The 14,994-nt window shown below is 36.9% G+C and overlaps 1 protein-coding gene across 8 annotated transcripts in view; it reads left to right on the forward strand.

Moving 5' to 3' along the window:
• The window catches only part of cadpsb (Ca2+-dependent activator protein for secretion b), an 86,863-nt gene that overhangs the window by 59,858 nt on the left and 12,011 nt on the right, over nucleotides 1-14,994 (forward strand). For 4 of the 8 annotated variants that reach the window (XM_055027692.1, XM_055027685.1, XM_055027688.1 and 1 more), the window contains 11 exons: nucleotides 3,142-3,248; nucleotides 4,373-4,402; nucleotides 8,017-8,173; nucleotides 8,270-8,411; nucleotides 9,102-9,263; nucleotides 11,468-11,623; nucleotides 12,127-12,274; nucleotides 12,364-12,438; nucleotides 12,528-12,611; nucleotides 13,549-13,581; nucleotides 13,733-13,840. In XM_055027692.1, the coding sequence (XP_054883667.1) occupies nucleotides 3,142-3,248; nucleotides 4,373-4,402; nucleotides 8,017-8,173; nucleotides 8,270-8,411; nucleotides 9,102-9,263; nucleotides 11,468-11,623; nucleotides 12,127-12,274; nucleotides 12,364-12,438; nucleotides 12,528-12,611; nucleotides 13,549-13,581; nucleotides 13,733-13,840 (1,202 nt within the window). The remainder of the gene's footprint in view (nucleotides 1-3,141; nucleotides 3,249-4,372; nucleotides 4,403-8,016; nucleotides 8,174-8,269; nucleotides 8,412-9,101; nucleotides 9,264-11,467; nucleotides 11,624-12,126; nucleotides 12,275-12,363; nucleotides 12,439-12,527; nucleotides 12,612-13,548; nucleotides 13,582-13,732; nucleotides 13,841-14,994) is intronic. The other 4 variants (XM_055027687.1, XM_055027689.1, XM_055027693.1 and 1 more) reach the window with 1 other exon arrangement.

Raw genomic sequence — 14,994 nt, forward strand, 5'->3', positions numbered from 1 at the left:
TTTTCTCAACGCAAATCTGAAAAAAAAAATACAAACAGTTTTCATATGATATAATACTCTGGTCATATTTTAAATTCAAATGTGCTGGTGACTTAGAAGCAGTGGAAGATTAGTTGTTATTCTCAATATAAACAAACAAAACCTTGCTCCAGGCCTTGAGATGGTTTCATTGCATTTTCAGCCTAACCACAGTGAGGTTTATCTTGCAGACTGCAGCCATTTGTCTCATTCTCAAGTGAGATCTACATTTAAAAATAAGACACATAAAACATCCAACCATTTGCAGATAATTATCACTTTTGTCAGTCATCACAAAATGTCTGTGGCTCAGTAGATAGATTGGTTGCTGTTTGATCTTCAGCTTTTCCAGTCTAAAAGCTGAAATGCCCTGGGGAAGGATACTCAGCAGTTGGCAGAAAAATACGCTGCCATTTCTGGAATTTGGAAATACGCACAACCCTACATTATATGTGTAGGTGTATGCATATCGAAGAGGGAGGGATAGAGAGAGGAAAGCATTCCTTCTATAAAATAAGATAGGGAACGTTATATGAACGGTTAGGGAAATATCTAAATCTGACTTTTAAAATGGCATGATAAAAATGATTTATACCTTTCTCTAAATTATTGATTAAAATATTTACTGACAATGAAGCAGAAAATAATATCTTAAATTTACCATCTTTATGTTTCTTCTGGTGTTTTGACTATTACATTTGATGATGAGCTCCAAGTCTTCGAGACTGCAACACCATCACTCTACTCTTTAGCTCCTTCCACTCTGGCTAGGCTAATCTATAAAATTAATATTACTTTGAGTCAGGAGAAACATGTTGGATAAATTAAAAAGTTGCTTTAAACCTGGAGCCGCCACAGAAATAATTAGCGTTGGGTTTAAATGCATCTCAGAACAAGCAACAGCTCTGTAAAACACTGACCCAAGCCAATAAACTTTTACAGCAAAACGCTTCCTGTTTTATGTAGTTACACATTTATGTGCTTTTGATTTAAGATTTTTGTTACCATTCAGTCCCATGTTGAAACTGTATCCATTTGAGCAAACGTTGTTATGCTGTTTTAAAACTCCATTTCACGACTTGTACCCGTCTTTTTAGACTACGTTGCCAATAAAGGTACATCAATTTCGTTAAGTCTTCAAGTGTTCTGAAGATCACTGGTTGATGAGCTAAGGGATACATAAAAAAAAACACAAAGAAACATCAATTTGTTGTCAAATCCAGCACCAGCACACTGTAAAAATATTGGTTAAACAGCTCTGAAGTAACCTCATCAAGCAACTAGGAGCCGCAATTTAAATCAGGATTTTAAATATTCATTGAAACTAAGGTAAAGAAAAATCTGAAAATCGGACAACATTCAGCAACAATTAGAAAAGGATGATGATGCAAAAATAATAAAAAGCTATGAAAGTTATTTAAAAGCTTTCATGTTTATACAAATATATAGGTTATTATTTGCATGTCATTTCAGTCACAGCGACTCCAATAATTATTTGTAGTAAGCATTACGTTCCTTACAATTCACAGATTTAGCGTAGAACATGTTGGCCTAAAAACCCTGTTTTACTTGATGGATAACTTCTAGGAGAACTGAAACATTTTTACAGTGTGTTTATGGAGCATTTTTAAGTAAGCCGTGCGACAGCTCCTTATACAAATGGCTTATTCAAAACCTGTTCACAAAATGCATGTTTTTGATGCCACATTGCACCGCCATCTCAGTGCCACTATTCTTTTGTCTGATACTCCTGCAACATAACTCTGACTATCCTGCAAACACATCAGCTTTGTTGCTCCATGTCATGCATCCCACACTTGCTGGTACCCTTGGTAAAGATGTTTTAAAAGCTCTTATTGCAGTTGCATAATCACACATTAAAATGGGAAGACATTCACTCTGAGTTGAAAAAAAATCAGTCTTACTTTTACCAAATACTGGTGCCGCACCAATTCACAGTTTTTATTACTTACTTTGCCAGCCCCTCCTGCTACTAAGACAGTGTTAAGACTTCTCCCCTAAGATTTCACAAGTTTAGAGGATACAAAGTCCATTCCTCTTAGCACAAAATCTTCAGGTCACCCTATTATTCTCTTTCTCCTCAGCCCATGGCTAAGGATCACTCTACAGTTTTGGTAATTCAGTCTGTGCCATTATGCTACGAAAGACCCAATAAAATACAGCAAAATACTCTTGGGTGAAATCTACCATTTCAAGTAGCACTCCAAGAAGGTTCTCGAAACTTGTGGAACTGAAACAGCCCGTAGCAACACAGATCATCCACGGTACTTAACGGGAGACGTGATGATCTTTTCCAGATATTCATGATTTGTTCTCTGAGTCCCACCAGGCCCACCTTGAGTGTTTGATGCCAAAAGCTCAGTCAAGGTTTAATCTGACTCCAGCACACAATTTCAGTTAAAGTCCCAGTAGAGTTTAGTAGACACCATATATTGTAGATCACATATAATGGCTTTGCGACCCTGGAGTGGCACTTTTTACTGTAGCCGTGCAGTACAAGTCTCTCTTGCAGGGAGGTTTGTCATCTTGTAGTTTCTTTTAAACGCTACCAAGTACAGAAAATCTACTTTTTTAAATGACATATTGTCTTGTCCTTGTTTTGATGAGGAGCTAGGACAAATGGGATTTGTGCCATATTTGTAAAACAGAAAATATGAAGTTTCATAGTTATCAGAGAAAAAAAATATAAAAAATACTTTTAGATATTAATCTTAGAAGAACTGTTTGGATGTTGCACTGGTTAACTTAATAAAAAAAAAATTCCCCTCGAACAAATAGACTTACAACATATCAAAGTAATATTTTCTTCCAAATTTAGTGTGAGATTATGCTGCTTTATCACAATATAGTTTAAGGCTTTTCACACATCTTCACTCGGGGAGACAATAGGGGTTTAGGGTGCTGTAAAATGGAAAAATCTATATATTACTTTAAGGGATATAAGTGGGTAAACATCACAGTGTAAACGCTGTGTTTATGCTTTTTGCTAAATTGAATAAAATAAAGGGAAAAAAATAGCCCATATAGTTATAAAACCCCCCTTGGAATGCTTCTCTTTGCTTGACTAACCGCTCATCCTTCACCCTCATCCTTTTGTCTCAGAAAACGCAGGCCGCTTAGTCACGCCTGCCAAAAAGCTGGAGGAAACAATTCGCCTGGCGGAGTTAGTCATAGAGGTCCTCCAGCAGAACCAGGAACACCATGCGGAGGTGAGTGAGAACCCTCTCCTCCTCCTCTCCTCAAAGCACTTCCCCCTCTTTACTCCTCACTCTTATCCCACTCGTCCCACTTCAGAGAGTTAGTGTCATAATAGTCAGCCATAAAATAAAAGCTTTTTGTGAGTGTAGCAAAAAAAAAAATCCTGCATGAATTTAATAGAGCGAAGCTTTAATTAGCATTGAACAGAATAAGACTAAAATAATCATAGCTTCAGTTTAGATGTATTGTAGATTAGTCATATTATAGTAGGTGATGAAAAAAAAGTTACAAAAATATATATACAGTATATATTTGCTTTTGAATATGCCAATTATAATGCTCTAGCTTTTTACGGTATCTTTTTTAAAAATATATAATTATTAATACCAAGTATCTTTTTATCCAAAGAAGTATTAAGTAAGAATAAATGATAGAGATTTTGCTTTGTTTAGACTGATTTAAAATTATTTAAATTAATGGTTCTCTAATTGTGATGCAGCCTAATTTGTGGATAAAAAATGTTTACAGACCTTTTATCAAGCTTTTTGTTTATCAAATTTTCTGCAAAAATGCATTTTTAGATTTGATCTCTTTATATTGCAGGTTTTCAGAAATGTTTGTTTTGTATTATTGCTGTTGTGGATTTAGGCTACTAATATCCTGTCAGGATTTTATTAAAAATAAATATATTTAATAAATGAGTACTTCCGAGAACAAACTTAAATTTGTGGGGTCATCTCGTCAGCTGATGGCTGCAGAAGGACAAATTGTTGCATTTGAGTTGCACATGCTTTGTCAAAGTTCATCATAAACACTGATTATTATGCCACAAAAAGTATACAATAAAGATGAGAATAATAGTGTGTCTTTACTAGAGGTAGTTTTAATCTGACTAGCAAAAATATTCGAAATTAAAAATTACAGTATTTCTCAATGCAATTTCTAAGTATGCGACAAATATTACTGCTTTAAAACATCGAATAAGCTTTATTATTGTTCAACTTTTTCTTCTAAAATATTCTGCTAGAGAACAACATGACTATGTGTAGCTGTGTAGATCTGCAGGTGATCCAGTATGGTCTTAGAATATGCAGATAAAGCAGATTTATTGTATCTCTCTGAATATGCTTGACAGGCGGCAGTCACAAGTTCTGGAGATCAATCGGTACAGTATTTATATTTCTTTCTCCTCTTCAGTCCCCATCACAACCCCCTTTGTATGGCATGAGCCACTATGGCAAGAGGCACGTTTCAGGCAGAGATTGAACTCATAGCTGCTGTAGCTCTGGGTGGGTTTTAAGGCAAAGATATGAGAGCAAGCTTGTATAAAAATCTAAAAACTAGAAGCACATTAGCTTTTACAACATGATTGTGATCATTAAGCATGCTCATCAGGCCATAAAGAGGTTTCCTTTTTCTCCAAGCATGCCAAACCAGAAAATTTCCCAAAGTATGCTCCATATGAACCTTTGAAGTTTGATCCACCGTGAACATTTGTTCCCTCTCCATCTGACAATTGATTTCACAGTCCGCACTTGTTCAAGCATTTCTTTTCCAGCTTCTCCTCCTCCATCCCTTTCTGCTATCTGTTCTTAACATATAAAACCTTTTCAAACAAATGACTCAAAGCACATTATTGTTCTGAACATCTTCCTGTGTCTTTACTGTATAATGATTGGTGACTGTCCGAGCAGGGAAAAGAGGTATGTAGCCAAGCTCCCCCATAATGCTCTGTGCATGTCAAAGCAGATGATTCCACGTATCGTACCCCCTCAGCATCTGTACACCCCCCTCTGGACTGGTCCTTTAACACTGTTTGACTGATACAGGATTGCAATTTTTGTGCCTGAACTCTCAGTATGACACAGACTTCTCAGAGTCCTGTTTGCGTCTCTCAACCACTATCAAAGGCTGGAAGCTAAACTTACCTTTCAGCTTTTTCCTCTCCCTAACCTGACAAAAATTTGACCATCCTCTGATTCAACTTTCACAAGAGTATTTTTCCTTGACTGTGGTGGAGAAAGGCTTGTTTGCTGCCTTTTTTATTTCTAACAATAGAGCTTTCATGCTTTTTTATTCTAGGAATGGGCAGGTAAGTTGGTGGGTAAGTGGGTCTGTCTGCCATTGTTATTCCAGGTGGTAATTTTACATTTACAGTGAGACGTTAAAAGTAAAGCATGCAGAACAATTTGAAAGGATTAAGCTTCTGAATTTGGCAACATGTTATCCTGAATGATAAGCAAATAAACCAAGACTGCCAGCTAAGCAACTACTGTCAAAGGGTGAGGAGATTCTGACCATGCCAGAAAATTGCCATCTGAATCTCAAAGACTTTACTTAACTAATTGGAAAAGCAATTCTTCAAGTGGGGACATGCTGTGGGCTGCAGTCTTTGGTGTGCCTATATATAAAGATGTGCATGAGTCACATTCACATCTAGTGGGTTGTGAGATTGTTGCTGATGTGAATGGTGGACCCCCTCATTTTCTTAGCTTCGGAGAAAAGCATGCAGGGAGATCCACGTTTGCATGAGAAAAGCATTTTTGCCTTTGATACATAGAAGCCATCCTGAAGATAAGGTACATACAGTCCTTTGCACAGGTAGTCATACCTGTTGAACATCGTGACATTTTGTCACATTAAAACCACAAACTTCAACTTATTTTACTGTCACTCTGAAAAAGTTGGACATGATTGTGAAGTGGAGGGGAAAGGATACCTGGTTCTCTAATGTTTTTACTATTAATCTTAAAGAGCATCCATTTGCATTCAGTGCCATTTTACTATGATACAACAACAAAAAATCCAGAGTAACAAATTGTATTCAGAAGTTACCTCAATACTGAGTAAATACTGGCTCGATGCGATTCTCAGGGATAAACTTGTATACACCAGGATCAGATTATAAAACTGTATCTCAAACTTTTAACATTAAGCCATGGTCATCTGCAGATGTTTACAGGCTGGACAAGAGTAGCAAGAGTGGTAATGCTGGTAAGACTAAAATCATCTGTTCATGTGCAACATTCTATCAACAGTTAAGCTAATTTGTATAGCACTTAAGCAACAAGGCCATTGAAAGTACTTTATATTATAAAAACACCAAAATACAAAGTTATAAAAAAACATAAGGTTGTGTTTTTGCTTGAGGTTGCAGAATAACATACAACCTCCAGCTGTTTACAAATCTTGTTTTGATTAAGTGGCAAGAAGAAAGTCACTCTTGACAGAAAGGCGTATGAGGTCCCCTTACAAATTTAGCTTCAAGTTAAGTGTTACAATGCCCCAGATAAAGTCCAGACCTAACTCCGGGTAAAGAATATGTAATAAATAAGCTTGAAAATATGTTTTTCAAGCACGTTTATCCAGGCTTGAACAATAACTCTTTGTTGAGCTGCATGAAATTGAGCTATTTTGCAAAGGAGAATTAGGAAAAATGTGACTGTCAAGACCCTAAAAGATTTACAGGCTTTATCCTGCGCCACCCAAACCTCTTCAAAGCTTTATATAAAGAAAATGTTACACAACATGTGTCTCTTTCCTTCCACTAACCGGTTTTGTATAACTCTGTGAATGGTGATTTTGAAAAATCTTGGTAAGTGTGAAATATAATATGACAAAATGTGTTCAACTGGTGTTTATATTTTTGCAAAGCACTGTTCATGCAACACAACTTTGCAAATCTGTCAAATATTTTTGCATCAATAAATTCCTACCAGATACATTGGAATTACTCATGCAACATGTAATGACAAGCATTCTCAATTTACCACACATAAACCAACATGAGGGTTCAATGAGCAAGGTCAAGTTTTTTAAGTTCATCTTCAAAAATCAAACAATATTTGAGGAAGTTTAAACAGCTTAGCAAGACATGCAGTTAGATGTAAAACAAATTACACCAACTTGGCTGCATACTGTTATTAGCACCTTTTAAACCACTTATGTTGAAAGATTGCTTTTCTTCTCAACATTGTTTGCTGTATTTAACTTTATATTGTTAACCTTTCAGTTAGTATTAGTATTTTAGTCAATACTGACCATACCTGCTGGTAACATTGTGAATAACACATAAACTACTTTTTGCTGAAATGATTCTAGTTGCTTATTTGCTAATACCAGAACATTGGAGTGAAAATAAGACGATCATAACTGAAAATGTTTGCTGTTGATAGAAACACAGCTAAGTGAGGGTCTTTGCTGATATTGAGATAAAAGTTGTGCTATATTTCTATGTTTGATTAAGTACAAAAATATCTACACATTTCCAAGCCTCAAACCAAAGCATTTTGGGTCTAATTCAGAAATAAAACAATAGTGCTGGTCAGTGTACACCAAGTGGCACCTGTTTAGTTATTTGTGAGAGAACAAGTGGCCACTTATAATTGCCTGTTTAGTTAAAATTTTTCTCTAACTTTTACTAGATGACTCAACAGAAACATGATTTGAAGGGCTTCCAGATTTCAGCATGTTCCTTTAAGCTTAACAAAAGTTCAATAAAAGCTGGAGAAGTTAGCTGAACTGACAGTGAACAACCATGTTATGCTGAGCAAACCAGCTGCTGGATTTAATTTTATATTTGAAGAAGAGAGATGAAAGAAGTGCCAGGTCTAAGCAAGAAAGCTCAAGGAAGTCCCAAAAATGTCAAGTTTAATCAGAAGATACACATGTATTTTAACACACCTCTGGTGTTTTCACTTGAGAACCTTTGTTCCTCCTCCTTTAGCTCGTTCAGAGGCTGTACTCACCATGTTTCTCATCCTTCTGCTGTGTCTCTAGGCATTTGCATGGTGGACAGACCTTATGGTGGAGCACGCTGAAAACTTCCTGGCCCTCTATGGCGTCGACATGGATGCTGCCTTGGAGATCCAGTCACCTGAGAGCTGGGACAGCTTTCCTCTTTTCCAACTCCTCAATGATTTCCTGCGGACAGACTGTGAGCTCCAGACCTTTGCTCATTTATCTTTAGACACTTCTATCTAAATTTAAGCTCCTAATACTCTTATGTTGCATCTTATTTCCCCCGTCTTAGATTATCTGTGTAATGGAAAGTTCCACAAACACCTCCAGGATCTGTATGCTCCTCTGGTGGTTAGATATGTGGATCTGATGGAGTCCTCCATTGCACAGTCTATCCACAAGGGCTTTGAGAGGGAGTCCTGGGAGCCTGTTAAGTAAGGAGCCTCTGTCTTTATTGCAAGGCTGTAGGATGCTTGCACATGCAACGCTTTTATATTGAGACAACAGAATGACCGTGTGGAGGCTGAAAAATCTCAAAGAGCAGCTATAACGTTCCCTCTGACTTCCTTTAGGTTCACTGTTAAAGAATGAGCCAAGAGTGGGCTGAAAAACCTATTTTTTTCTTTGAAAGAAATAGGTTATTTATTTTTGGAAGTAGTCTTTGATTAATGCATGTGCCATTAGTCGTTTTTCTTTCAAGCACATTGGGATCAGAACAACATGTAATATTTCTGTTTTGTCTTTAAACTAATCTTCATAATATGTGCTTTTTCAGTCTGTTTTGTTTCTGTTATAATTTCTTTGCTGTGGCTTAAACATATTAAATGTTGCATTTTATCGCTTTAAGCAAAAATATTATTAAATAAGATATTTTCACTTTTCTTTTTGTTTCCTTACTTTTACTTGCTTTTACGACATCACATGTTTGTGTCCAGCTCTCTTGACTCATGGGTATTTCCGTATATTGTCTCTTTGATATTAGTTTATGCGTTCTACTGTATGTTTCTTCCTTCTCCTATTTTCAGATTTTACTTTTATGATGAGTGTTACATGGCTTTTTTAAAGCTCCCACACCACTGTTATGGATTATTTTTTTTGTTTCTTTTTGTCTGTCTTTTCTGCAGGAGTTTAACAAGTAATCTGCCCAATGTGAATCTACCAAATGTGAACCTCCAAATTCCCAAAGTACCAAATCTGCCAGTGCCAGTAGCAGGACTATCAGTTAACCTTCCACAAATGCCTAGCTTTTCAACCCCGTCATGGATGGCTGCTATATATGACTCCGAGTGTGTATTCAACTAGTTCACTCTAGTTTTGTAGAGCAAGCAGAGAGCAACTTGGTATGAAGATGACTTTTTTTCCCCCCTCTCGATTATATTTCAATATGCATCAAACACAAAATTAAAAATTAAATCTGTTTTTCTGGATGTCAGTTCTTTTTGATAAAATTCATGTTCATGCCAAGGTACCTCTGAGTTAGAGTAGATGGGATTCTGCTTCCTGAAATGAGAGGTCGTAAGGCTCTCATTTGTCTCAACATGCATGCTGCTGAGCTGAGGTGTGGAGATGAAGACGAAAACAAAAAGAAACATGGACGTGCAGCACTGTCCACAATTACCACACTTAGTTAAGATTAATTAGGCCTTAAAAGAAATTGGTCTTTTATTGCAGTTGCATATGCTGAATTTGAGCTCATTTACTTGGTGGGGGCAAAGTGTTTCTATGAGTTGCATTTTTTTACATTAAGTGTTATATACCATAGTTATTAATAATGACACTGCACAACTGCTTTGTGCCAAAAAGAAGGTGCTTACTCTTCACTGATGATATTTTATGAAGCCGGAGAATGCTGAAATGCATTTGACCATTCCTCAATAGATGAAAAGATTCCCTCCCTTAGTGTCTTCACTCAGCTCATTCCAAAGTTTTTTTTTTGCATATATCTGGTGAAGCTATTCTGCGTTGATTTGCACGTGTTACAAATAATTATCTTGTTGAAAGCCCCAGGGATGAGTCATTTTCACTACACTGGCAGAGGAAACAATATATTTTTTAAATGTCCTGGTGCTTTCCAGCATCCCTTATTTTCCACTGTTGCCAGAAAGTTCACACTCACTTAATGTAAGCACATACTTCATGTGTAACCCTAGCATAAAATTTTATTTTTTACGTTTGTGGTGAAAGAACAAAAACTCATTTTTTCCTTCCTGACATTTTACTGCCATCAAGCCACACGTCTTTCTTACAGTTTTCTTTGCGTAGTGGACAGATGAACAGTTAGGATTGTTTGTTACTTTTATAAGTACTTTTAAAATATCTATTTTGTTAAGCAAAACAAAATAACTGTTCCTTTGTGGGGGATTTTTTTTTTTTACCTCACTGAGTAAATAGACCCAAATCAAAGGTTGGATTTTTCTACATTTATCAGCTGCAACAAAGGATTATTTTTTTAAGGTTTTGTTTCTTTATAGATCTTTAGCAATATGTCTATATCTGGAGGATGCTGTAAATTCAGGATTTACAATGCGTGCAGAAACAAAGATACCAAAGACAATAAGTCTAAATCTCTGCTCTATAAATAACATTTCTCCTCTAACGTGACATCCCCCCCAAAGACTGCTACAACATGGCTCATGGGCTGCTATGTAAAAATTAAACAAGTCCACAATTTATGAAACTAAAAGGTGTATTTAATTAAAAAAAAAGTACTATCCACAGCAGCCAGTTAAGACAGGTTGTAGCAAAAACTGGGGCTCATCTGGGATGCAGAGGAGCATAACAGCAATGCTCAGCAACATGGCCATAGGTCCATCTCTGACCTTTACCATCTGCTAGTGGTCTGATTGGGATGAAGCGACAGAGTTATCGATTGGAGATGATATAGCAGAGAGGCTCTGAGCCAAGAGTTCAAACCTCTTCTTTTTATCACATCTCCCTCTCGCCTCAAAACGTTTCCTGATTCCCAATCAGTTCTGCTCCAGAACAGGAAGGTCTGCATGGTTTGTTTCAGGGGCATCAATAGTCCAGGGTAATGGATGTTGAGAGAGGGCCTCTGATAACTACAACTTCAGTTTTTCTTTTTTTCTGAACATTTTCTTGCCCTCTCTCACATCTACATTTCCCTTCCTCTATGTCTTACAGTGTTAACAGCGGCTGTATCTGCAGTGATTTTACCTGCATGTTACCTCTTCATATATCAATCAATAATCATGCACTACAGTGTGGTCATTGATTTGTTGCCGTGAACCCTACCCACACCTTTTCACCCATACACTGACTGTCCAAACACATCTGAGCCAGCAGAAGGTGACGTAGACATCTGGATGGAGCAGTCGGTGTATGGTGAGAGTAAAATCTTTGGATGTACAGGAACAACATCCTCCTCTGCACCTGCCACAACAAATCCCCTTCCGCTTGTCAGTTTTAGAGCCGCTTGCTGCAGCAGCACGTCCTTTACCTTCTGACCGATGTGTGTTTGGCTTGATGGCAGTAACGGCTCCGGGACGTCAGAGGATCTCTTTTGGAAGCTGGATGCCCTTCAGACTTTCATCAGAGACCTGCACTGGCCGGAGGATGAGTTTGCCAAACACCTCGAGAACCGCATCAGGCTCATGTCGAGCAACATGATAGAGAACTGCGTCAAGAGGTAAGAAGACTTGCAATGCTTTATAAAAATATGCTATTTCATTTAACAGCAAAAGTGTGAGTTTTATTGGGATTTAATGGGATGGGACAATAAAAAGACGTTAACAACTATGAAGTGAAACCAAAAGTTATGCATGATTTCTGGACAATTTTTAGCATTTCTGTTTGATCTCCCTTTGCAAAGATTGTGTAACATCAACTTTTGCTGTTCGTCTGATACTATCTTTGCACTTTCTTTGCAAACTAATGATGATTTTTCCTCATCTTAGATAATCCATGAGACATCCTGCTTTGATTGAGGAACAATTTGATTGAACTTTGGTTAAAAAAACAGCCAAAGTCAAACAAGTTGCATAAAATCTAAATACAATACTTAAAATAGAAGTTTGTGGTTGTAATGTAACAGAATGGAAAAGGGCAAAAGGGATTTAAACATGTTTGCAAGGCACTGAGTTATACACATCAGCATATTAATTAATTACATTGTTTTTGCTTGCATTTCAGGACCAGGATGGCATTTGAGTCCAAGCTGACAAAGAGTAGTAAGTCCACAGACTTCCGTATTTCTCCATCTTTATGCACCATGTTCAATGTGATGGTGGATGCCAAGGACCAATCAGCCAAACTATGTGCCATGGAGATGGGCCAAGAGGTAAAACCTTCTACTGATATATTCATGAGATGTTGAAGAGTCCACTTTTATTAACTTTTTAAAAATTATTTGTATTTTATTTTATGTAGAAGCAATTACACACCCAGATAGATGAATTGATTGAGGAGAGTGTGAAGGACATGATCCAACTTCTGGTTGCAAAGGTGCAGAATTCATTTATTACTTTTTCTATATAGAAAAAGTAAGAAAGTTGAAAAAAAATTATTTGAAATCTTCTCTTTTTGTTTGTCAGTTTGTTGCTATTCTAGAGGGAGTGTTGGCCAAAATTTCCAGATATGACGAAGGAACTCTTTTTTCTTCTTTCCTCTCTTTCACGGTGAGATGAGGCTCTATCTGCAACACTTCAAACTGTTTTACTCCTCACAAAGAATAACATTGAAAACATAGATGCCTGATTTTATTTTGCAAGATAAAAACACGACATATTACATGCAAGAAGTTATGTCCAACATCTAGTCAATAAACTATTTCATGCTCTGAAGTGTAAAGCACAACCAAAATTATTAGTTTTTTTTAAGTGTTGTTTTTAAACTGGATACATCAAACATAATGTGGAAAATCAAGTAGCAAACCACATCAGGAAATTATTTCACAAGTAATGAACCCACTATAGAAGTAAATTAAAAGCTGTTCAGTGTTCAGCTGAATTTAGATGGGTTTATTTGGGGTGTTTTTTTCTGTGGTTTTGGGAACTGATGGTCTGATGGCAAGAGAGAAAGCAGAGAAACCATAACACAAAGCTAAGAAAAACTAAAAGTCTAAGAAAGACTTGGGGAAGCAAAACTACTTGGGACAAATTTGTGTGAGAAAATGCACAAAGTGACAAACTCTGTGTAGGAAGGTGACATATCTAACCAGAAACAGAGTGTCTAAAGAATTTTTGATAGGGGAAAATTTTTTACAAACAAATTATACACAAACCTAATTTTAGCAGTAGCCCTGGCAGGAATTTCAATCAAGAATAAAGACAAACACTGCACCAATAGTAATTTCTTCAGGAAATATTAAAAAAGTCACACAGCTCTTCCTTCCAGTTTTGTCAATTGACTGTCATCAATTGTTAATTGTAAATGAGACCAAGTGCTTAAAATAAGATTTGTTGCCCTTTGTAGATATTTGTAGAATCTCTGTTATTTGTTGTTAGAGAACAGAAAGTTTGTTAAAACTATGTTCGTAGTTCTCAAACTAGTGCAACACAAATGATAATGTAGGCATTCTCAAGTAGTATCTGACATATTTTGTTCTTATTTCAGGTGAAAGCTGCCTCAAAATATGTGGATGTACCTGTAAGTTCAGCAGCATCACCGTTTTATGTTTATAAGCTGTTATGTTGTTGTGTTGTTGCTGCCTCTCTGAAAACCGTCCAGTGGCACCCGTTGTGTTCCAGTGTGGAGTCGTCTGCTGAGTCATGACAGTGTTGTGCCTCTGTTTTCACAGAAACCTGGGATGGACGTGGCAGATGGCTACGTGACCTTTATGCGCCACTCTCAGGACATGCTCCGTGAAAAGGTCAATGAGGAGGTGTATATAGAAAGGTTATTTGATGTAAGTAAGATGCCGTCTCCTCCTCTCAGTAAAGGGAGGGACCTACCAAAATGTGGCAAAACAACAGGGCAGAGAGGGATAAGTCCCATTTTGAGACCAGGAAGTGTCCTTCAGCCTGGTGGAAGAGGCTTTTCTGATCCTCTCTGTCGCTCTTCTCTACTTCTCTCTCTTTTTCTGTCTCTTTTCTCTGTAAATCACAGCTGCCCTCTGCATTCTGATGTGCATTGCCACAGTGCTTTTGGGCCTTTGTGTATTTAAAAAAAAAACTTTACTTACAAAGAGTCCATAAAAGCATCGTCTAAAAAAGGATTATCTGAAGCAGTGCTCTCTGTGGAAAAAAAACATTAAAAAAACAGAAGTCTCTTTCGTGCTCTAATGCCAGAACACCAACTAATAGATACGATTTTCTTTCACTCCAACACTCCCAGGTTTCAAACATTATGGCACGAATTATTTTAGGTGACACTGCAGGGTGTCTCACATAATGGTGGCCAATTCAGAGGCTAACATATCTGACAGCCTTTATCTGTCAGAGCAATGGTTCCCAACCCGAGGCTCCAAATACATTATAGAAATGGTCATTAAAGCAGGAAATACAAGAGAAAGGAATGCAGGGTACTAGTGAGTCCCAGTCTGATGCTTTATAGAAATCAGTGCCATGTCTAAAAACGTAGTAGCTTTAAAGTGCAGTAAAATTTCTAAATGTTGTCAGTTTTATATTTATTATATTTATGCTGTAATTCTAGAGCACCTGGCTTACTCTACCATAACATTTCTAATCCTGTCATCTCCATTTATATAACAGTGACAACATTTTTACTTAATAGAAGTTTCTTTCTTAATCTTCTGCTGTTCAGACAATGCACCACTTAAAACAATAGCTCATAGGTTCTTGATTTGTTTCCAAACATAAAAATGAAAGCTAACGTGCAGTGGCTCAGTTCTAAATTCATTTCACTCGGGTTGAAATAAAAAGATATTTACTTGGTCTTTGCCTGCTTTTTTTTAAAATCTGTTTATTGGTTTATATTTTCTTAGTTCACATAAGTTCTTGTAATTCCAGAAGTTGCTCTTAATCAGATAATTTAATGTGTCTGTCATCAAAAAACAAAATAAACATAAGGAATTCATAGCGTAAGGTCATCCATTGAGAC

This window comes from Poeciliopsis prolifica, unplaced genomic scaffold, assembly GCF_027474105.1.
Source record: "Poeciliopsis prolifica strain line A6 unplaced genomic scaffold, Auburn_PproV2 SCAFFOLD003, whole genome shotgun sequence".
Taxonomy (NCBI): Eukaryota; Metazoa; Chordata; class Actinopteri; order Cyprinodontiformes; family Poeciliidae; genus Poeciliopsis; species Poeciliopsis prolifica.